Source organism: Maudiozyma barnettii (assembly GCF_903064755.1).
Source record: "Maudiozyma barnettii strain CLIB 1767 genome assembly, contig: KABA2_01, whole genome shotgun sequence".
Taxonomy (NCBI): domain Eukaryota; kingdom Fungi; phylum Ascomycota; class Saccharomycetes; order Saccharomycetales; family Saccharomycetaceae; genus Maudiozyma; species Maudiozyma barnettii.
This window is the reverse complement of record NW_024545238.1, coordinates 616,667-636,680: the sequence shown is the minus strand read 5'-3', so window position 1 is coordinate 636,680 and position 20,014 is coordinate 616,667. Positions and strand designations below refer to the sequence as shown.

General features: G+C 33.1%; 7 protein-coding genes across 7 annotated transcripts; 2 read left to right on the top strand and 5 right to left on the bottom strand.

The window, feature by feature from the left end:
- Window positions 1–493: 493 nt before the first annotated feature.
- On the top strand, window positions 494–1,810 carry MMM1 (ERMES complex subunit MMM1; the record flags this gene model as incomplete). Its single annotated transcript, XM_041548217.1, has 1 exon — window positions 494–1,810. The coding sequence occupies one exon, from the start codon at window positions 494–496 to the stop codon at window positions 1,808–1,810; it is 1,317 nt and encodes a 438-aa protein (XP_041404151.1).
- Window positions 1,811–1,847: 37 nt separating this feature from the next.
- SPO75 (Spo75p) lies at window positions 1,848–4,334 on the bottom strand (the record flags this gene model as incomplete). Its single annotated transcript, XM_041548216.1, has 1 exon — window positions 1,848–4,334. The coding sequence occupies one exon, from the start codon at window positions 4,332–4,334 to the stop codon at window positions 1,848–1,850; it is 2,487 nt and encodes an 828-aa protein (XP_041404150.1).
- Window positions 4,335–5,326: 992 nt separating this feature from the next.
- Window positions 5,327–6,292, top strand: BUD16 (putative pyridoxal kinase BUD16; the record flags this gene model as incomplete). Its single annotated transcript, XM_041548215.1, has 1 exon — window positions 5,327–6,292. The coding sequence occupies one exon, from the start codon at window positions 5,327–5,329 to the stop codon at window positions 6,290–6,292; it is 966 nt and encodes a 321-aa protein (XP_041404149.1).
- A 96-nt stretch (window positions 6,293–6,388) lies between these two features.
- KABA2_01S06204 (uncharacterized protein) lies at window positions 6,389–7,537 on the bottom strand (the record flags this gene model as incomplete). Its single annotated transcript, XM_041548214.1, has 1 exon — window positions 6,389–7,537. One exon carries the CDS (start codon window positions 7,535–7,537, stop codon window positions 6,389–6,391), a length of 1,149 nt encoding a protein of 382 aa, XP_041404148.1.
- A 648-nt stretch (window positions 7,538–8,185) lies between these two features.
- Window positions 8,186–11,848, bottom strand: SPF1 (ion-transporting P-type ATPase SPF1; the record flags this gene model as incomplete). Its single annotated transcript, XM_041548213.1, has 1 exon — window positions 8,186–11,848. The coding sequence occupies one exon, from the start codon at window positions 11,846–11,848 to the stop codon at window positions 8,186–8,188; it is 3,663 nt and encodes a 1,220-aa protein (XP_041404147.1).
- Window positions 11,849–12,648: 800 nt separating this feature from the next.
- MCM3 (MCM DNA helicase complex subunit MCM3) lies at window positions 12,649–15,546 on the bottom strand (the record flags this gene model as incomplete). The annotated part of the gene is made up of 1 exon (XM_041548212.1): window positions 12,649–15,546. The coding sequence occupies one exon, from the start codon at window positions 15,544–15,546 to the stop codon at window positions 12,649–12,651; it is 2,898 nt and encodes a 965-aa protein (XP_041404146.1).
- A 967-nt stretch (window positions 15,547–16,513) lies between these two features.
- Window positions 16,514–16,990, bottom strand: HYP2 (translation elongation factor eIF-5A; the record flags this gene model as incomplete). The annotated part of the gene is made up of 1 exon (XM_041548211.1): window positions 16,514–16,990. One exon carries the CDS (start codon window positions 16,988–16,990, stop codon window positions 16,514–16,516), a length of 477 nt encoding a protein of 158 aa, XP_041404145.1.
- Between the last annotated feature and the right edge of the window lie 3,024 nt (window positions 16,991–20,014).

Sequence of the window (20,014 nt, the reverse complement as noted above, 5' to 3'; positions counted from 1 at the left end):
TCCTGCTCTCCCCTGTCTGTGATACAACTTTAAAAGTGGCTGACCTTATTTAAATTCACTTCATAAATTGAAAGATATATCTATATATATATACATTTGTAACTTGAAAGATTATCTAAACGCTGGCAAAGGTATTCAGAAAGATAGCAATTGTGTGTATGGCCTTCCAGTTGGACTGAAATTGTTTCCTTCTCTTCGGGGTCTGAACTGGAGATATTTCCGGACTGATATATTTATTTATTATTTATATTTTTCGTTATTTTTCAGTAAGGGAGAAAAGTACAAATAAGGAAGAAGTAAACTAGACATATACCATGGCTAGTTCTGAACTTTAAATGGGTCCTCCTAGGGATAAAGAAGAAGACTTTTTCTTTCTTGATAATCAGGGAACGGTTCAGCTCGATAATTCAACCATTTAAAAGTATCCTACTCAATTAAGTTTGCTGAAAATATATACGTCATTACACCTTTAGTAATACTATTACTATCAACTATGTTCAACTCATCACAGTCAAATAGCACTATTTTAGATGCTTTAAAGGGAGAAAATAGTACTGGTGATTTAGTGAGTCTCGACGATTACCTAACGAGTATACTACCTTCGCATTTCCAAAACTATTTTCTCGAAGATTTGGAGGCATTCAGACAACATACACCAAGTGAATATATTGATAAATTGATTAAATCCGTTAAAGCTGGGAAGTTAAATGAATTTCCATTGAACAATAATTTTATTCAACAATATGAACACCTGAAGGGATTATCTTCAAGATCGTCATTTTCTTCATTATCATTTACTCAAGGTTTGATAGTTGGTCAAGTTAGTGTGATCATCATATTTGCCGTTTTTATGAGATTCTTTATATTTAGTGAAGGTTCTTCAAGACATAAAAATCCTCCTGTAATTTCAACCAATGCAAATAATTCAAAAATAATGTCAAACGTTTTGAAGAGAGGAGGTAAAAATAGATCAGAGATACAATCTTATAGCTCTACTAATGATGATTCCCAAAATGAAATGACCATTCAAATCAATAATATTCTTCAAAAAACTTATTATGATGTAAATACACATAAACATGAATCCCTTGATTGGTTCAACGTCTTAATTGCTCAGATTATTCAACAGTTTCGTGATGAAGCTTACAATAAAAATAATATTTTGAATTCATTAAATCTATTTATGCAAAATAATGCAACAAACTTACCTGACTATTTAGATACTATTAAAGTTACAGAGTTGGATATTGGTGATGATTTCCCAATTTTCTCAAATTGTAGAATTAAAAAGGAAAAAAGAAAGTTAGAAGCAAAAATCGATATTGATTTAATAGATAGATTATCACTAGGTGTAGAAACCAAGTTATTGTTAAACTACCCAAAGCCCGGATTTATGGCATTGCCAATTAGTTTGACAGTAGCAATCATTCGATTCCAAGGCTGTTTGACCGTATCACTAACGAGAGGTGATGAATTTGTTGAGACAAACTCTCAGAATGAAGAGAAAACAAAATCAACAACAACAGATGACTCAGATGATGATGAATTAGATAATAGTTATTTCTTGATGTTTTCCTTTTCTCCAGAGTATAAGTTTGAATTTGACACGCAATCCTTAATAGGTGATAAGTCAAAATTAGAAAATATTCCACGTATCCGTAGTCTGATTGAATATCAAATTAAGAAATGGTTTGTTGAACGTTGTGTAGAACCGAGATTCCAATTCATTAAATTACCAAATATTTGGCCTAGAAGTAAAAACACTAGGGAAGAAAAACATAATGAGGATAATAATGCCAAAGCTGCTTAAATATCTATTCAAATTTAGATATTACAAAAATTTTCTTTTAACGAAAGTGTAGATTCCCGCAATCATCAAAAAAGGCTTTATTGGTATTGATCATTATACCATATTTTTTCTCCATCACGGTGATCTCCTTAATTACACTTTCAGCTCGGTATGTAGGTAACCATATTTCACCATACATCTTAGTTTTTCGTTTCATTGGAGATCTATATGAATCCAATGTGGATTGATGGTCATCATTATGAATATATGTATTTTGTTCGTGATCATCCGAGTGAAATAGAATGGGACGTAGCATACTTTTCCAAACATAAATGTTACAGATTAATGTGGCAATAAATAAGCAAAAGGTGCACAGAGCCAGCCTATATGAATCTGATAGAACGAATAAACCCAACAAACAGAATTCCATGAAATAAATACCAACATAAAGTTGGAGCAGTGTACGCTGATATAATTCACCGAATGTATCAGAATGGTTTTTTTTTGTATATTGGTATTCAAAAAGATATTTGAAAGAAAAGTATACCAATGAAAGTGAAATACATGATATAGGTAAAATAATGGGACTTATTATGCCGTATACTATCCCTATACATCCTAGTACCGAGAATAAGGGGTATATAGACCCCCAATTAAAGAATAAAGAGTTCTTGATTCTGTTAATCCGAATATGCGGAGAATAATTTATAAAGCTATAATAAATGATCTGGATTAAGAGGTCTTTTATTCTAAGTATGTTTCCTCCAAAATAAGAAATCCCTCTCAACATAATAAATGAACAAAAAAATGAAGAACTTTTTGGTAATTCATGTGCAAGTATTATGGGAATGCTATTCGGGTTATTGATTAGACGATCGATTACTAAAGAAATACCAGATGAAGCTGTGACAACTAAGAACAAATGAACAAACAGGAATACAAATAACCATGTTTGAACATCTTTCTCAATTTCCGAACCTGTACGACACCCCTTTAGTTTGCTTAAAATTCTGAAAACATATGGAACAAGTTCAGTCAAAAATATTAATGTGACCAATGGTAAAATATTCTCAATACCATCTCTAATGAATTTTGACTTGAATATACGAAACGACAGAGGTTGAAGAAATGTAACTGTAATATATGGTATATGTGCAAAGAATCCGACAAATGCAATCGGTATTACCCAGCCTATTACGATAGAAATACTGATAATTACTGATAATATTCGCATTATTTCTTTGTAAATCAGGTTACTGTATATTACAGATAACCATTGGATATCGCAGGGATTTGGATTTAGTGTAACTTGAGAAACAAATGCTACATTGTTTTTGCTTAGGATTAAACTTATTGCATGAGCTTCCTTTGGTGAACCGAACTCCACAAATGCATCTTTAGGAACATACTCTCTTTCAGAGTTGTTCTTTCTTTGTTCCTGCTCGATTTTTTCATTTTGTTTCTTTAATAACACCACGGTGTTGTTGTATATTTTGAGTGCTATTTCTAATTGCTCGTATCTGTTAGAAATAAATTTTGATGGTAACTCAATATTCTGATTTATGGGATTGTACACTTTATTATCATATTTACAAATTTGTAATAGACATTTTAACCTAACCACAGATGTTCTGAGCTTGAATAGCACATAATTTTTTTGATAAACAATATATTTTAGAAATTTAAAGGTAAAATTGAAAAAGGTTGTTCTTTTTTCACAGAGACTAAAACATTTAGATCTATGTTCAAAATATACTTCTGTAATTATATCTAAGGTTATCCTTTCAATGTACTTTTCTAGGCGATATACTTTGTTCCAGGTTTTGTATAATTCTCTTGTATCCTTGTGGATTTCACAGATATCTTTAACTCTATAACCGTTTCCAAGAGATTGGTAATTTTTTAGAAATGTATTATTAATGTTTTCAATAAATAATATTGAACTGAATTTACTCTGAAGAATCCTCTTTTTTCTGATTGAGAATATTATCTTTGATTCTTTTAAAATTAGAAAGTGAAACCAAATTGCATCAAAGAGGCATAAAGTTAGGTGTATAACCATCTTTTTACCATGAATATTAGAAACATTAAATTTATCTAGAGAGAAGCCTAGCATATTATTATTGTAATAGTAATGCAACGGTAACAAAATTGGTAAATGCACCAATGAAATGGTGAAGAAATAGAAGGATAGAAATTTGAGAAATCTCAATAGAAGATATCCATCTAAATCCGTCATATCATTAAAGTCTGAACATCGTTTCATAAAAAATTTGAAGAAAGGGAGCTCTATGCTTCTCTCTGAATGCAACATATTTTTAGATCTGTATATATCCTTGTATAAAACTCTCATAATCAAAAATATAATAAGTTCTATTACTAAAAAGATAATTGATAAAATAAAAGTCCTAAAGAAACTTTCAATTGTTATTTCTTTACTTGTAGAAACCATGCTGGATATCCGACTATCAAGTATTGTTTTTATTAGTCCATTGGTATAATATGTGTTATTTTGATATTTGGTAGAGTTGTTACAATTGAACATTGGCACCAGTCTTAAAGCAAATTTTGAATAACAAAAGTTTTTCTTGTTAATTAGTTTTTTAACTTTTTAACATTTAAATATTCTAATATGTACAATTTATATTTTTATAATGTGTATTATTAGTGTATTTATAATCTTTTAAAGCCGTCACATAAGATTGCGTCGTTTTTTTTTAAATTATGCAAGATATATTTCAAAATCGAAAACCAACATGATATTACTATATGCTTGAAATAAATGAAATCAAGTGAATTCATTTATTTCAAAGTTGGTCTAATAAATGGAGGTGAAATGGTTTTAGAAACATAATTTAATAATAAGGATAAAAATAAAAAGGAATATTTACCTTTTCAGGGTCTTCTTCAGAGAATGTCAAGAAGAAAATCGGCCCCCACTTAGTACTATCGAGATTATCCTTTTTTTGGTAATTACTAACCTTTCTCTTGTTAAAATGATGTAAAACATGAAGTTTTCTTACAATTGCTGTCATTTTCAGACAACTACCATTAGGAAAGTTCTCTGCCTCGATCTGAGAAGACACACAGGAGTCATTTCGGAACTAATTTAACAAGTTATAGCAATTAAAACAAATAAAAGCAAAGAAAGAGGTCAGCAGATTATTACTTGAGTACCTTCCCACTGTTGTTTAACCTTCTGAACTTCACACACCTTTCCTGGGTTGAAAGGGTGTCAGGTTAGTTAAGAAGGCATACCTCTCTCGCTGAGTCATAGTCTGAAAGAATCGGCGGAGATCATCGAGAAGTTTTCTCGCAGACCGAAAAATTCAATACAGAGCAAATTATTTAAATAAGCACTACAACAATAAAAACATTTTCAGATATCGATCAGATACAAAAAATCATGTAATAAAGATATATATACTTTTAAAATTCGGTTTAGTATTACCCAATTGAACATTCAAGTGAGTTCTAAGTCACACGTTACTATTTTCCATCTTGTCATAAAACCATAAAATTACAAATAGAAACGTAATGCCTCGTCTTTTAGCAACACAATCACATGTTGTTCATGGCTATGTAGGTAACAAAGCAGCTACTTTTCCATTACAATGTCTAGGATGGGATGTAGACTGTTGTAATAGTGTTCAGTTTTCCAACCATACAGGCTATGGTATGGAACGTGTATTTGGTAACATTACAAATCAAAATGATTTAGATGCATTACTAAATGGAGTATTTGCAAATTTTGCAACAGATTATGATGCGTTGCTATCAGGGTATTTGCCAAATAAAGAGTCAGTAAATTGCATGGGGCAACATTATTCAAAATTTAAGGAAAAAAATAAGAAGTTGTTATGGTTGATGGATCCAGTAATGGGAGATGAAGGTCAATTATATGTCAATGAAGACGTGATACCTGAATATCAAAAACTGACTTTTTCTTCTAACGGTTTGGTTGATATTATAACTCCTAATCAATACGAGCTTGAAATTCTCTATGGAAAGAAAATTTCTTCAAAAGAAGAGCTTAAACAATCGTTAGAAGAACTACATAAAACTGTACCTGTGATAGTGGTAACTTCTTGTAGTTCGGAACTTTTTGATGATAAAGGACATATATACTGTGTTGCATCCATTAAAGGTGAAGCTCCTCTGGTATATCGTATTCCATATATCGACACATATTTCACCGGTGTTGGAGATCTATTTTCAGCTTTACTACTAGATAGGATAATAAAATTATATCAGGATGAAACAGCCACCTTGAAATTTGCAGATCAAATCGATGATATTATTAACGTACTTCAGAGAGTTTTAAAAATGACAAAGTACTATAGTAAAGAGAATATAAAAAGTAAAATGGGATCGGTGATAGGTATGAAAGATATGGAACTGAGGATAGTCGAATCTAGGGATTTATATCATACAGTTCCAATAATAAATAGCAAGTTTCCCATAGATTTTCCCAAGAAGAAATATTTGTATAAAGAACTTTGAAACTTTTGTTTACAGATAAATAGAGAATTATAATATTAATAAAACTTATAGAGTGTATTCATCATGACTATTTATGATACCTTATAATGATTTTAATTATTTTGTTCTACTAATCCATATATCGTTGGCCTTTTTCAGTAGAGGTAACCCCTCAACCAAATCATTCTTACTATTCCCATAACCAATTCGTAAAGTCCCTGGGAAATTGAAAACTTCACCAGGTACAGCCAATACATTAAATTCTGTGGCAAGAAATTCAGCAAAACCGTACGTATCGTTTATCTCTTTGGTTTTTAAGAGACACACGGTACCACCTTGTGGTGTGCCTACATACTCGAAGTCTTCCTTGTTTTTGTTGATAAACTCAGTAAGATAGTGATAATTCTCTTTACATAAATTCATATTTCTTGCGATAACCTTATCAGCATTTCTTAGAACATATTGTGCAATTCTATCATCTATAACACTGACTGATATAGTATTATAATCTCTTCTAGATGCAGCATCCCTTAAAACTTGTTTGTCCTGTGTAATCATCCAACCTAGCCTGATCCCAGCAACTGAATAAGCTTTTGACATAGAACATGTGACTATAGCCTTCGAATATAAGTCGCATGCACTCTCTGGTAGATCAAACCCTTCTTCTAATGAATGAAACATTGGACGATATACTTCATCCGAATGAAGATATATATCATGTTTTTCACATAATTGGCAAATATCCTTCATTATATTATTTGGGATAACAGAACCTAGCGGATTATTCGGATTATTGATAATGATCAGTTTAGTATTTTTCTTAACCATTTTAGCCAATGTTTCGACATTTGGTATGTAGTCATCTTCTTTGGTTAGTTTCAAATGATCAACTTCAGCACCAAACATCTCTGGAACACTATACAGCTGACTATAGGTTGGATCCACACAGATAACATGGTCACCTTTCCCTACTAAAGTGTAATACAAAAGATAGTTAGATGCAATGGCACCATTTGAAACCAGAACATTATCCTTTGTTAAGGTATTACCATAAATCGTTGCAATTAAAGCCCTTAATTCTTCACTTCCTTTTATATCACGATATGTTAATCTCATCGATCTGTCCAATTCATATCTGTTACCAGAAAGTTGTTCAATATCGTCTAAACTCAGAGAGTAGCAGCATGTTTCACCAAGGTTATACTTGGCTTGGGTTTCAAATTTGTCCATAAACTGTTCAACAGCGAAATCTTCTTGGTAAGGCATCTTTCAGGTTATTCAGATGGTATGCTAAATGGGGGTGGGGAGGATGATCGATATCTTTAGATACAGGCTAATGATTAGAAATATATGACAATGATATTTGATTTAATTTCAATTTCAAATTACTCGAATTACGATGCCAATTTATAAGTTTGGAAGTTGTTCATTTGAGGGTTCTTTATTACTTGCTCGAAGTTTCTTTTTGCGTATACAACTACTATTTCAGGGAAACCATAAGCGCGGTCACCCATTTTTCGATGCCGCTCTCCCTGTTACAGGAAAGACTAAGCGAGACACCCCCACTATAACTCTATAAAAAGATGAACTGCAGGAGGAAACCGGAACTTGTTTACTTGGACAACCATGAAGTGTCATGCACTATCGCCATCAGTTTCTTCTAAGGGAATAACAAGACATTCATCAGTACGTAAGGAAGATTTTCGATTAAGAATAAAAGCACTAATAATAATATGTAAATGTATTTTTTGCTACATAAGATTCCTATTATACAAAATAGTACAGAAAGAAGAAACGATAAGAATTTATAGACATCCTAAACAAATATACAGAATATCGTGTAAATTGATTATCGTTTTGTAGAACATGATTATTTTTTTTTCTTTTATACAGACAGGTAGAAGTCTGTAACGTTTAAGCAATTCTAATCTTTCTAATAGTAATGTCAGCTGGTGTGTCATCCATAAAGAAATATTTAAAGAAATATTCAGCGCCCAGACTACCAAAGAAATCTAACAATAGAGTACCGGTTAATTTAAATTTAAATTCATCGGACATTGGTACAAATTTCATTGCTTCATTCAATTCTGGCATGAATTCTGTAGCACTTGCTAATGCTAAACCAACAACACTAACTAGACCATAGTACATACCCTTGTTGTTTCTGATATCTTCTCTAAATGGCTTACCCTGGTAATTGACTGCAAAAGTAGAAACTTGTTGAACTAATTGGATAATGAAGATACCTGTGTTCAGTAAAGATGGGGCAAACTCTTTCTCTAAGTCAACTTGTGGTTCACGTGGTTCTAATTTGTAAATTTCCATTGTAATGTATACCAAAGTAGCGATATGGACAGCGAATTGACTTAAAATGGATCCTGTAATATAAACATTAAAAATACCGGCTTGAGGTCTTTGTCTAGACAACTTTTCTAATGGCTTACCACGAGAAATACTTAGGAAACAAACAGATAATAATAAACCAGAAACAGTAGCTTGACCATCACCAAACTTAACACCAGCCATGTATATTATGGATAAGGAGTAAGCACTAATCAAACAATTCAAAGCTAAGATCTTGTACATTTGGATGGTATTAACAAGAGCACAACGACCTTGACGAATGATATTGGTAACAGCTGAGACATTGGCCAATTTGGACGTGAATGGAGCAGCACAGGAAGCATCACCCAGTTTTAGAGTTGGAGCATCGACACCATCACCATCACCACCGGCACTATCCATCAACATAGAAGCAATATCGCCAGCCTTTGGTGCAGTGGCTGCTTCACCATTCGCATCAGGAAGAACCTTAACAGGGGTAGAACTCATATCAGCGGCAAATTTTCTAATTTCATCAGTAAGGACGGTACCTCTCTTTTCTAATGCAGTCAAGTAATGAGGATTATTAGAACCAGGTGGATATAGATGAGCAATAGTTTCAGGAATAACGGGTAGTGGTTGGCCCCATCTTTGCATAAAGGTACATTGCTTTTCATAAAGCATCTTTGCACTATCCATGCTACGTTTTTCAGCGGCCTGTTTCATACTTTCTTCCGTACCATTCAATAAAGCTACACCAACGTGAGCTTGCTTCAAAGCACCCACATCATTGGTACCATCACCACACATTAAAGTTTGGTAACCCATATCCTTTAGAGTGTTTAACAAAAATTCTTTCTGGCTTGGAGAGACACGCGCGTAAACCCAGGTATGACGAAGTAAATCTCTCAATTGGGAATGGTCCTTCAATGCCTCTAAAGCATAACCTGTAACAGCAATTTCATATTTATCAAATAATTCGGCGTGAACAAACTTATCCTTAGATGGATCGAATGGGATGGAAATACTTTCTTCTACATTACGGAATAATAACTTATTATCAGAAACATCAGATTCATCGACCTTATCACAAATTAAAGTTTCACCTTCAACAATGGCGACTTCTTTGGCAACATGTACAGCTGTAAGAGGGTTATCACCAGTAATCATAATGGATCTGTGACCAGATTCGTTCAACATTTTAATAGTTTCAATTGCATCAGGTTTCAAGGGACAATGGAAAATTAAGAAACCGTTAAACTCCAGGTCACATTCAATATTTTCTCTCTTTAAATCATCAACTTCAGATTGAGACATTTTCTTCAAGGATTTAGAAGCTAAAGCAAGAACTCTAGAACCAGAACGAGTAAAGGACTTGTAAATATCATCATAATTTGCAGGAACATTAACTAATCTTTCACGGATTGTTTCAGGAGCACCCTTTACGGCAGCATATATTTCATCGTTGTAGGATGCAATAGACGAGGATCTCTTCAAAGCTGAAGAAAATTGGAAACGACGCATAATGTGTACTTTACCCATATCAGCATTACTAATTACTTCATTTTTTTCAACTTTCCATTTTAAAGCTCTTAAGGTTGCTTTTTCCATTGGATCACCTACAGTTTCACCATCATCTAATCTAACCAAGGAGTGCGCAGCACCAATTACTAAATTTGTTCTCTCTGGGGCATCAATAGCAGTGAATAGATGGCGAGTATCCTTATTTTCAGAAGAAAGACCAGCTAGACCCTCAAACACAAGATCTTCACCAGTTAAAGTACCTGTTTTATCGAAACAACAAACATCGATTCTACCAGCAAGTGGAATTCTAAATGGTTCAGTACAATAGACAAAGAACTTGGATAATGCAGCTAAAGAACTGTTGACAGCCATTGTTAGTTCCATTGGCAATTCCGGTGGAACAACAGAGGTGATAATCAAAATACAGTCAAGAATTAACTTAGATTGGACTCTACCCATCTTAGTACCTTCAATCCAAACATACCATGAAGCAATAACAGCAAAAATCAGTAGGAATAAGATAAACATCAGAGCTTCTTTGTTATCAACAGATACACGTTCAGATGAGTAAATCATAACACGAACTAAGGACCCTTGAGATGTTTCAAACCCAGTCTTAGAAACAACAGCCAAACAACCATTGTCTGGAGGAAGTGGAATGCTGTTAGTCTTAGTTTCTGGAGGTGTAGCTTGTAAAACTTTAGTACCACCATGTAAGATTGCGTTCTTGTCTAGACCATTGACTTGTAGATCATCGTTGTCATCACGTAACTTAATAGATTCTTTTAATAAAGGAGTCGATTCACCGGACAGCATGGCTTCATTGACAATACAAGTACCATTAATCATGACCAAATCACATGGTAGAGCACTATCTTCTGCGGTTCTTGTGACAGAAACAATATCCATTGGAAGTAATTCATCGGAAGTGACAGTTGTCCATTTACCATTTCTATAGACGTTAATGGAATAAGGTGTGATACCCATTGTTCTAAATTCTTTTAAAGCGGTCAAACGTTGAAATACACCAGCAGCTTCCATAGTGATAATCATAAATAGGTTGAAGATGGAGTAATACCAGAATTCATCCAATAACCATAATGCAACACAAAATACTTGGAAAACAAAAAGAGGTGCTACAGCATGCTCTTTGAATAATTCCATAAAACTTGGGATTGGAATATCAAATGTATTTTTACCATATAATCTAATCAAATGAGTTAAATCACCTGAATTACCTTTAGCTTTCTTAAAGTCTTTAATCTTTGGAGATTCATCAATAGCGAATTTTGGAGAGGCAAAAAATTCATCTTCAGATTTCCATAAAAACTTTTTCTTTTGGAATTCGAAATAAACTTGTAAAGTACCAGCTTCTAACACTCTTTGAATTTCAACAATACCATCAGTACCATTGTTTGGAGTAGTATAAATCAAAATATCAGTTGCAGCGTTAATATGATGGGCTTCATTGAAATTAAACCAAGCAGCCATCTTAACGTTCCATACAGGAATCAGTAGAACTAGGATGTTAAATGAGATAATCGTACCTAAGAAGACAAAAGTCCATTCAGAACCACCAATATAACGATCATATTCGGTAAAATAAAGGTGGAAAAAAGTAGCATATAAAGGCACAAATGGTAAAGTGTATGGTCTATATAATATAGATTTAGGGACTAATAGTTTTGAGTCCCTTACCAGCGGACTATTCACATACGATTTAGATACCATCTATATATAATCGTGTGATTTTAAACTAGATATTTTCTCAGTTTGAACAAAAAATAAAAATATCACACAATATATGATGAATAGGCTAGGTACTTAGTTAATCTTTTTAAGTAAATTGATTTGTATTACAAATAAAATATATTAAACTTTATTGAAAAGATAGGAATAAACATCTACTACTTTGACAGCCATAAGATTAAGAATTGTAATCTTTACCACAGAGGTTGTTCGATATAAAAGATAAATGGGCCATATGACATTCAGGTTAATTTTTCAATTTTCCGTATGGCGTTTCCCCGCTGTGTTGAACATGAAAAAAAAATTGAATTGAGATGAAAATTGAAACTGTGAAGGTTTTCGCTGTCGCCAACAAAATGCGATCAAGGCGTTTTGCTGTTAATTAGGTGCTGTCAGTTTTTTGTACTAAACGCATAATAATAAGGCTTCGCTGTACTCTTTTTTGCAATTATAAAGGAATTCACGATCTAATGTCACACTAACCAAATAGAGTTCGTAAGACTAATTTATAAGAGCTGAAAAAATGCGCATTTTCAATGTCGTTCGTGTGAACTTTTCTTTCTTTGTTAACAAAATGATTAATATATAAAATTATAAAATACAACATAAATAAAATATGTAAGAGTGCATAGACTCAATGGTGGGAGGTGAATAATATGAGATAATGAGTAAAAAGGGCAGGATTTTCCTAGCAATGCGTATACTTATTGCAGAATGTAGAACATCAATGCTGAAATAAAAATAAAAATAATATTAAAATATGGTAGTTTTGCAATCCATGTTCACACTCTCCATACTTTATCTTCAGATATCATGATATTATTTCTCTCAGACAAAATTCTTAGACCAGCCATATATTCGGACATGGCAAATTCTTCCTCATTGTCTACTTCATCATTAACTTTCCCGAAAAGAGGTTCAATAGGGTAACAATCATCTTGGAATAGATCAGATTGCATTAATGCAGCCATGACACTTGAAAAAGTAGCTAATCTGGCTGTAGAGATGGAACCAATAGCTTCTTCAGTTAATCCAGTGTCGTCACTGAAAGAGGAAATATTTGACAACTTTTCACCACCTGCTTCAGTCAATGGACCACGAGAATCTATCTGTCCTCTACGTCTTGGAGAGACACGTAAACCGGAACGTAACCTTCTTTCTAAATCTTCTTGTTCGTCTCTTGGTAATGGAGACATTGCAATATAGTCGTCATCGTTATTGTCATCATCATCTAATTGCAATCTCCTTCTAGTAACTAAGCTTTGGGTAGATGATGGTGCACTTGATTTTGAAGGTGATCTTCTTGATGGAGTTCTAGGCTTGATAGGTGACTCTGGCCTACTTGTATTCGCGTATACTCTTTGTTTCTTCTTTGGAGATTTCTTTGGAGATCTTCTGAATGAAATATTTTCTTCATTTTCATCCTCATTATAAATGTCATCACCAATATCTTCACCTAACAGAGCAAACCTTAATAATCTCGAAGCAATACGAGCATCTGATTTACTAACTGTCTTAGACAGTCTGACTTTAGCATGAGCTGTGGACAATCTGATCAAAGTTTCAAGAGTTCTTGCAGTAATTGGAGATTTCTTAGTATTTTCGTCGTTTCTCAACTCTGCATATTCTTTAACAATGATGTCAATTGCCTCTTGGGTTAATTGAGGGATAACTCTCTCCTTAGCATATTGAATATATTTTCTTAGGAAAGGAATAGTGACTAAATTTGGAATCAAATCACCATTATGATCACCCTTGTTCATGGCTAGTTTAGCACCGGCTTGTAACAATGGGTTAAATTTCTCAAAAACACTATCTTCACTCTCTTCCGCACCGTTAGCATTATTTTCTGTTTGTTCTTCAGGGTTTTCGATACCAACAGCAAGTGATAGATTCAATCTTTCTCTTATAGGTTCACCTTCTAAATAGCCCGGGGGTAAATATCTATGTGTTCTAAGGACATGCTCACTAATGGCTCTGTCCTTTATTTCATTAATATCATCAGTCACCACAAACAATAAATCGAAACGTGACAACAAAGAATCTGGTAAAGCAATGTTTTGATGAGGATCCTTTTGTACATCATATTGACCATACACTGGATTAGCAGCGGCAATAACAGAACAACGAGCATTCAGAGTGGTATGAATACCTGCCTTTGCAATAGTGACGGTTTGTTGCTCCATGACTTCATGAATTGCAACTCTATCAGTATCAGTCATCTTATCGAATTCATCAATACACACAACACCACGATCAGCTAACACCATTGCACCTGCTTCAAGTCTTCTTTCACCAGTTTCTCTATCCGTAGTAACAGCGGCAGTTAAACCAACACCAGAAGAACCTCTACCAGTTGTAGCAATGGCTAAGGATGCAGTATTTAACACAAATCTTAGCAATTGTGATTTAGCTGTGGATGGATCACCAACCATTAAGATATTGATATCACCTCTTAAATGAGAACCATTATCCAAATTTTTTTCAACACCTCCCATCAACATCAATAAGATTGCTCTTTTAATGTGTTCATGACCGTAAATAGATGGAGCCAATGATTGAGATAAAATATCGAAGATATCTTTCTTCTTAGCCAATTTATTGATATTTCTAATATCAAAATCTGTTAGTACTTGCTGGGCTGATACACCAGTCGATCTAGCATGTAATGGGTATACACTATTACCAATAATTAAAGTTCTAAATGCATTACTACCTTTACTGTCGCTACGACTCATACCACCAGCACCTAAGGAGACAAATACACCGACAACGTTGACTCTGTCACCGGGTTTAGTCCTATCAACTAAATCGTCATCCAAGATTATATCTATGGATCTTGGTAATTGCCCTGCTGGAGCCATTTCTGGCATTTCTTGGACAGTAATACGTTGATGATCCATATAAGTAGAATAACCATATTCGGTAGTTAATTTATTACCATCTGTATCTTCAGTTGGATATATGGCAGGTGTTGGAATCTTAGTAGTCAATGATGTTGTAGCGTCAGTGTATTCTCTATAATGAAATCTTGCAGTCTTTTCTGCATAATGTACAGATCTTATCAATTTTGGTCTAACCAATGAGGTCTTTGTCACGATACCTTCTACAGATATCAATTTATTTAAGAATTGAGAATTTAAAGTACGTGGAGATAACGCATGAGAACCAAATGAACCCTTGAAGGATAAATTCCAAGGACGACTACCATTTTGGAAGTTTCTAAAATTTTGATTTGTATTTTCATCTAAGACATTAGCCATATCAGATAAAGCTTTTTCAGCAGGTGGAATGAAAAAAGCAGGTTCCATTAGAATACCTGTCCAAAAGGATCTATCGAATTCTCTTAAATCATCCAATGATATTGTAATTCTTTGGGGTAAAATGTTTAAAGCTTTACCAGAAGCCTGTTTTTTGTTAAGGTCATAATCTTCATTAAAGTTTTCTTCTAAATCTTTAGCATGATCATATAATTCATCGTCTAAATTCTTTTCATCATTTGTGTTGAAAGCGTTATTGTACAGCTGAATCTCTCTAACTTGGTCTTTATAAGTAGAGAACGTGTCTAAAAACTCTTGGAATCTACGTACTCTGTCCGAGAAGACGGCATCTGGTGCAGCAAGTTGATTTGCATCCAATTCAAAATCGTTAGTGGTTTGATTAAAAGTAGTCTCGTCCATTGTTGAGTTGGTATCTTTATTTGAAGTTTTAATTGAAAAGAATGAAGAAGAAAAGTTTTTAAAAAATAAATTAAAGAAGTGAATAAGTAAATAAATGCAACACGAATTTCAAATGATAATAATAAATGCACGAACCTTTACCTCGAGTATATTAATTAAAGTGTCTCTCTTTTCATTTTATTTTTTCCCCCAGAAGATGCCTTTCGCCGAATGAAGAAAATGAATAAATTATATTTCCTAATTAGGTAATCTAATTGGGTAAACTAAATTTGTCATCAACTTGGTAGCTCATTAAAAGAGAGGAAACTAAAAAGAGCATATACAGAGATAGGGGAAAATGTGCCAATGTGATTAGAGTGGATTAGTATACACTTACAGTTATACAAAATCTAATATCTATCTTGGTAAAATAAAATAGCAGCAGAATGAGGGATACAAATAGTTTTATTAAGCAAAAAATGGTAGTGCATCCATACGTAGCCTGACTGAATATATTGAAGTTGTCTTTCCCAACATCATGATAGGAGACCCCCGTTTATACTCGATTAAATAAGTACATATATAAAATTACTATTTGAAGTTCTTTGTATTTTTTTATATTTTATTTTGTCACTTTCATTTTTTTGTTTATCAAAGTAACTTCATTAAGACGTTTGGTAATCGTTACTAAAATTAAAAAAAAACAAAAACAAATATTGTAATTGATAATAGAAAAAGTAATATTATTATTTCTTGTGTTGTTTGGGTTATAACTTTAAATAAGTTTAAATATAATTATATATAAATGCGTAATGATAAAATAAATTATATATAGAGATATAATATATTTTTACCTTTAAATATAAATAGATGCAATTGATTATTTTTTTTTTTATTTGGATTTTAAAAAAAAAAACAAAGGATTAGATTAAAAAATAAAAGGAAAGAAAGTAATTAATTTCTTGTTTTTAAAAATGAATCAAAATCTCTAATCACCTCTAGCAGTTTCCTTGAAAGAAATAGCAGCTTCTTCACCCATGGCGGAGATAATGGTGACCATCAAGTCCTTACCTTCATCGAAGGAAGCTTGCATGGTTTCACCTAATTCACCTTCTGGGTGTCTAACATCGTCCTTGGTTTCACCGTCCATGGTCATTAGGGACAAGAAACCATCATCGATATCCAACAATTGGAATTCGGTTCTCTTAACAACTGGGACTTCCATGTTGTGAGTAGATGGGGATAAATCTTCTAGCTTCTTTTGAGTGAAGATATCGATGGCGACCAAATGGACTTTGGCGTGACCATGCTTACCAGTCTTGGAAGTAGACATGTCGACAATCTTACATGGTCTACCCTTGATGACAACGAAACCGTTCTTTCTTAGAGCGGAACATTGCATTGGGAAGGTGGCGGAAGAACCGGCATCGGCAGTTTCGAAAGTGTGTTGTTCGTCGTCAGACATTGTAGATTATATGTATGTATGTGTGTATGTGAATTTGGATTGAATTGTTCCTGATTGGTTCTATTATAAAATATTATATAATAAATAAATAAATAAATTAAATAATTGAATAAAGGGAAAGAAGAAATTGAAAAGTTTTATAATCTCATCAATTTCATGTACCCTTTATAGCTTTTTTTTTTGCAGTTCCATCAACGTAATTGAACCAAAAAAAAGGAATAAGAAAACGTTCACCCCATCAACGACGAATGAAAATTTTTTTAGGGAGATTAGATGAATTAAGATGAGTATAATACAAAAGTTCCTCTAACGTCTATTATTATTAGTATTATTAGTATTATTCATCGCTCTCTCTCTATGTGCATTTGTCTATCGCTATCCCTAAACGCACCGTGAAAGAAAAACTGAAAAATTTCCATACCATATATCGCTTGAAATGATTTTTGTGGATTTAGTTGCTGCTGGGTACGTACGTTCTTTAGTAGAAAAACTGAAAAACTGAAAAAGCGATATGTTTCTATATTGTTTTTCATTGAGCCGTTTTTACCACTACAACCAACAAAATTAGCAAAATTATTCTTCCGTTAAGAGGACAGAAGCGACAAATGAAATTTAATGGGAATAAGCATAAGAATAAGAAGAAGGGGATGCGAGAGCGAGGGAGCGTGTGGTGTATTACATAAACCGTATATTTACTACGGAGATTGTTACGTTGAACAAGAGAAACTCTCGCTCTATCCTTATTTTTCATTTCATTTTGAAAATATTTCTATAGAGCGATAGATTGCCGCGACACAGAAACGGTGCAGACTACGCCACGTACGATACATAAAGTCTCTGTAATTTTGTACGGGGCGAGAGAAGCAAAGTAACTAACGGAGTGTGGCTGCCTGATGCTACTACCTCCCCCCAACAAAAGAACCGTAGAGAGCAAGAAGGAGATTTAACGGGTTGGCAATAAAACTGAATGCAATTTTTTTTGTGCGTTTAATTTAATTAGGATTCGCAGCGCAGAAAAGAGCAAATCAACAAAATAATACTAAAATGAGGAGCATTGCTTATTCTTCTTTTCTTTTCATAATAAAACCGACAATTTTCCGTGGGGTGAGAATTTATTATTACAGGAAAGAAACGAGGAAAAGTAGGGTTTCACATAGGGGTAGGGTTGGCAGAATAACCCTGAGGGTTGGGGCGACCAAAGCCCTAAGGGTTTTGAGTGGGAGTGTCACAGATATATATAACTCAAAACCAATCTATGTTGACAATGTATTATTGATAATAAAAAAGTTGTATTAAATACAAACAAAATAAAAATAAAAATAAAGAACAGCAACAATTGCCTTTATTTAAATATAAAGGGAAAAAAAGATATTTGGGAAAGAGAAAATGTAAAATGTATATTTATTAATCTCTTATATATGAAAGAAATAACTCGAATTTTATAAACAAGTAATAATAAAAAACGTGTGTATATCAAATCCATTATAAATATATAAATATATAAATATATAAATATATATATATTGTCTTTCCCCTTAATGTAAATTATATATATATACAAATATTGCCTCGGATGAACTATTAATTAGATGTACACTTACCACATACATATGCTGTTCAATTTTCTCTTGAACGTAAATACGAATAATGAATACAGATGTATTGTGTAAAAGAAATAAAGATAAATATAAAGATTAACCCTATAATGTACACATTCTATAAGATATCTATGTACAAAACCTTGAATATCTATATTTTGCCTCTTCCCTCCTCCTTGTCGGTATTAGCCATTTAATAAATATATATGTTACTATTCCTTTGATGATAAATAACATCAACAAATACCGAGAAGAAGAGAAAGAATTTTAAGGGAAAGAAAGAAATGACAGTTAAGCAGTAGAGAAAATAAATAAAAGCAAGGACGATCCCCTTTAGCTTTTACCACCATGTATAATTTTAAAGAAGCTAACTAATTGAGAAGATATTGTGTGTAAGTTGATAAAAATTAAACTATAAAATTATTATACGTAAAAAAACAACAGCCCTCTCTCTCTATCTATTATTGTTTATAAGAACTATGTGGATGGCATAAGAGAGTGGTGCTATACAAACTTTTAATATGTCTCCTTTTACAAGTAACCACGAAGCTAACTAGCCACTCCCCCCTTCTCCCACTTCTCTCTCTAGAGTTATTATGACAGGCATTACGTATAATAATTATCAAAATATACACCTTTTAGGTATTGTATATGAGGTATATTTATTTTATATACAAGACAAACCTACCTACCTACCATCTTAGGGTTAAAGTTTTTATTAAGACTACTTAGTATTGCTGACGCAGTCTAATTATGTATCTTAGTGCAACCCTGTATTAGGGTTATCGTACGTTAATAGTACCACTTTTACCCTAAGACAGGGCTAAATGGAAATTATTTAGGGCTACCGAACTTTAAACAACCCTATCTATGACCTAGAACGAAGATGAATATCTATTGCAAAATTTAATTTTTATCGCTTTTATCATTCTTTGTCCTCCTTTTTCGTCGGCCTCCAACTACGAAGAAATATACGTGCAGCGGAGAGGGAGCAGTCTCGTAGATGATTTTGCTCCTCACAGTTTGACAACAACGAAAGAAATACTTCTCCAGGCGTTTGCCTGTGGGTACCGATAACTTTCTTTATTATTTATTACTTAATAAAATATTGTAAGAAGAATTATATGCGATAGAGAAAACCGATAATTTTGCTGTTCTTAGGAAATTAGATCTTTGGTCAAAATTTATTGTAACTTTTTGAATTGCTGGTCACATGACTCTAAGTCACATGATCAGAACCGTAACATCGTGTCACACGAATGTATCATGATATTCCGGGTAATCTTTTCCAGTGGCAAATTTATTTTGATTTCAATTTCAATTTTTTCTTTAAAAAATTTCAGTTTCTTTCGCTTTGTCCCGTCATCAGCAAGTAAAGACGAAAATATACACAGACAGACAAATGGGGGAACCTTCACGTAAAATT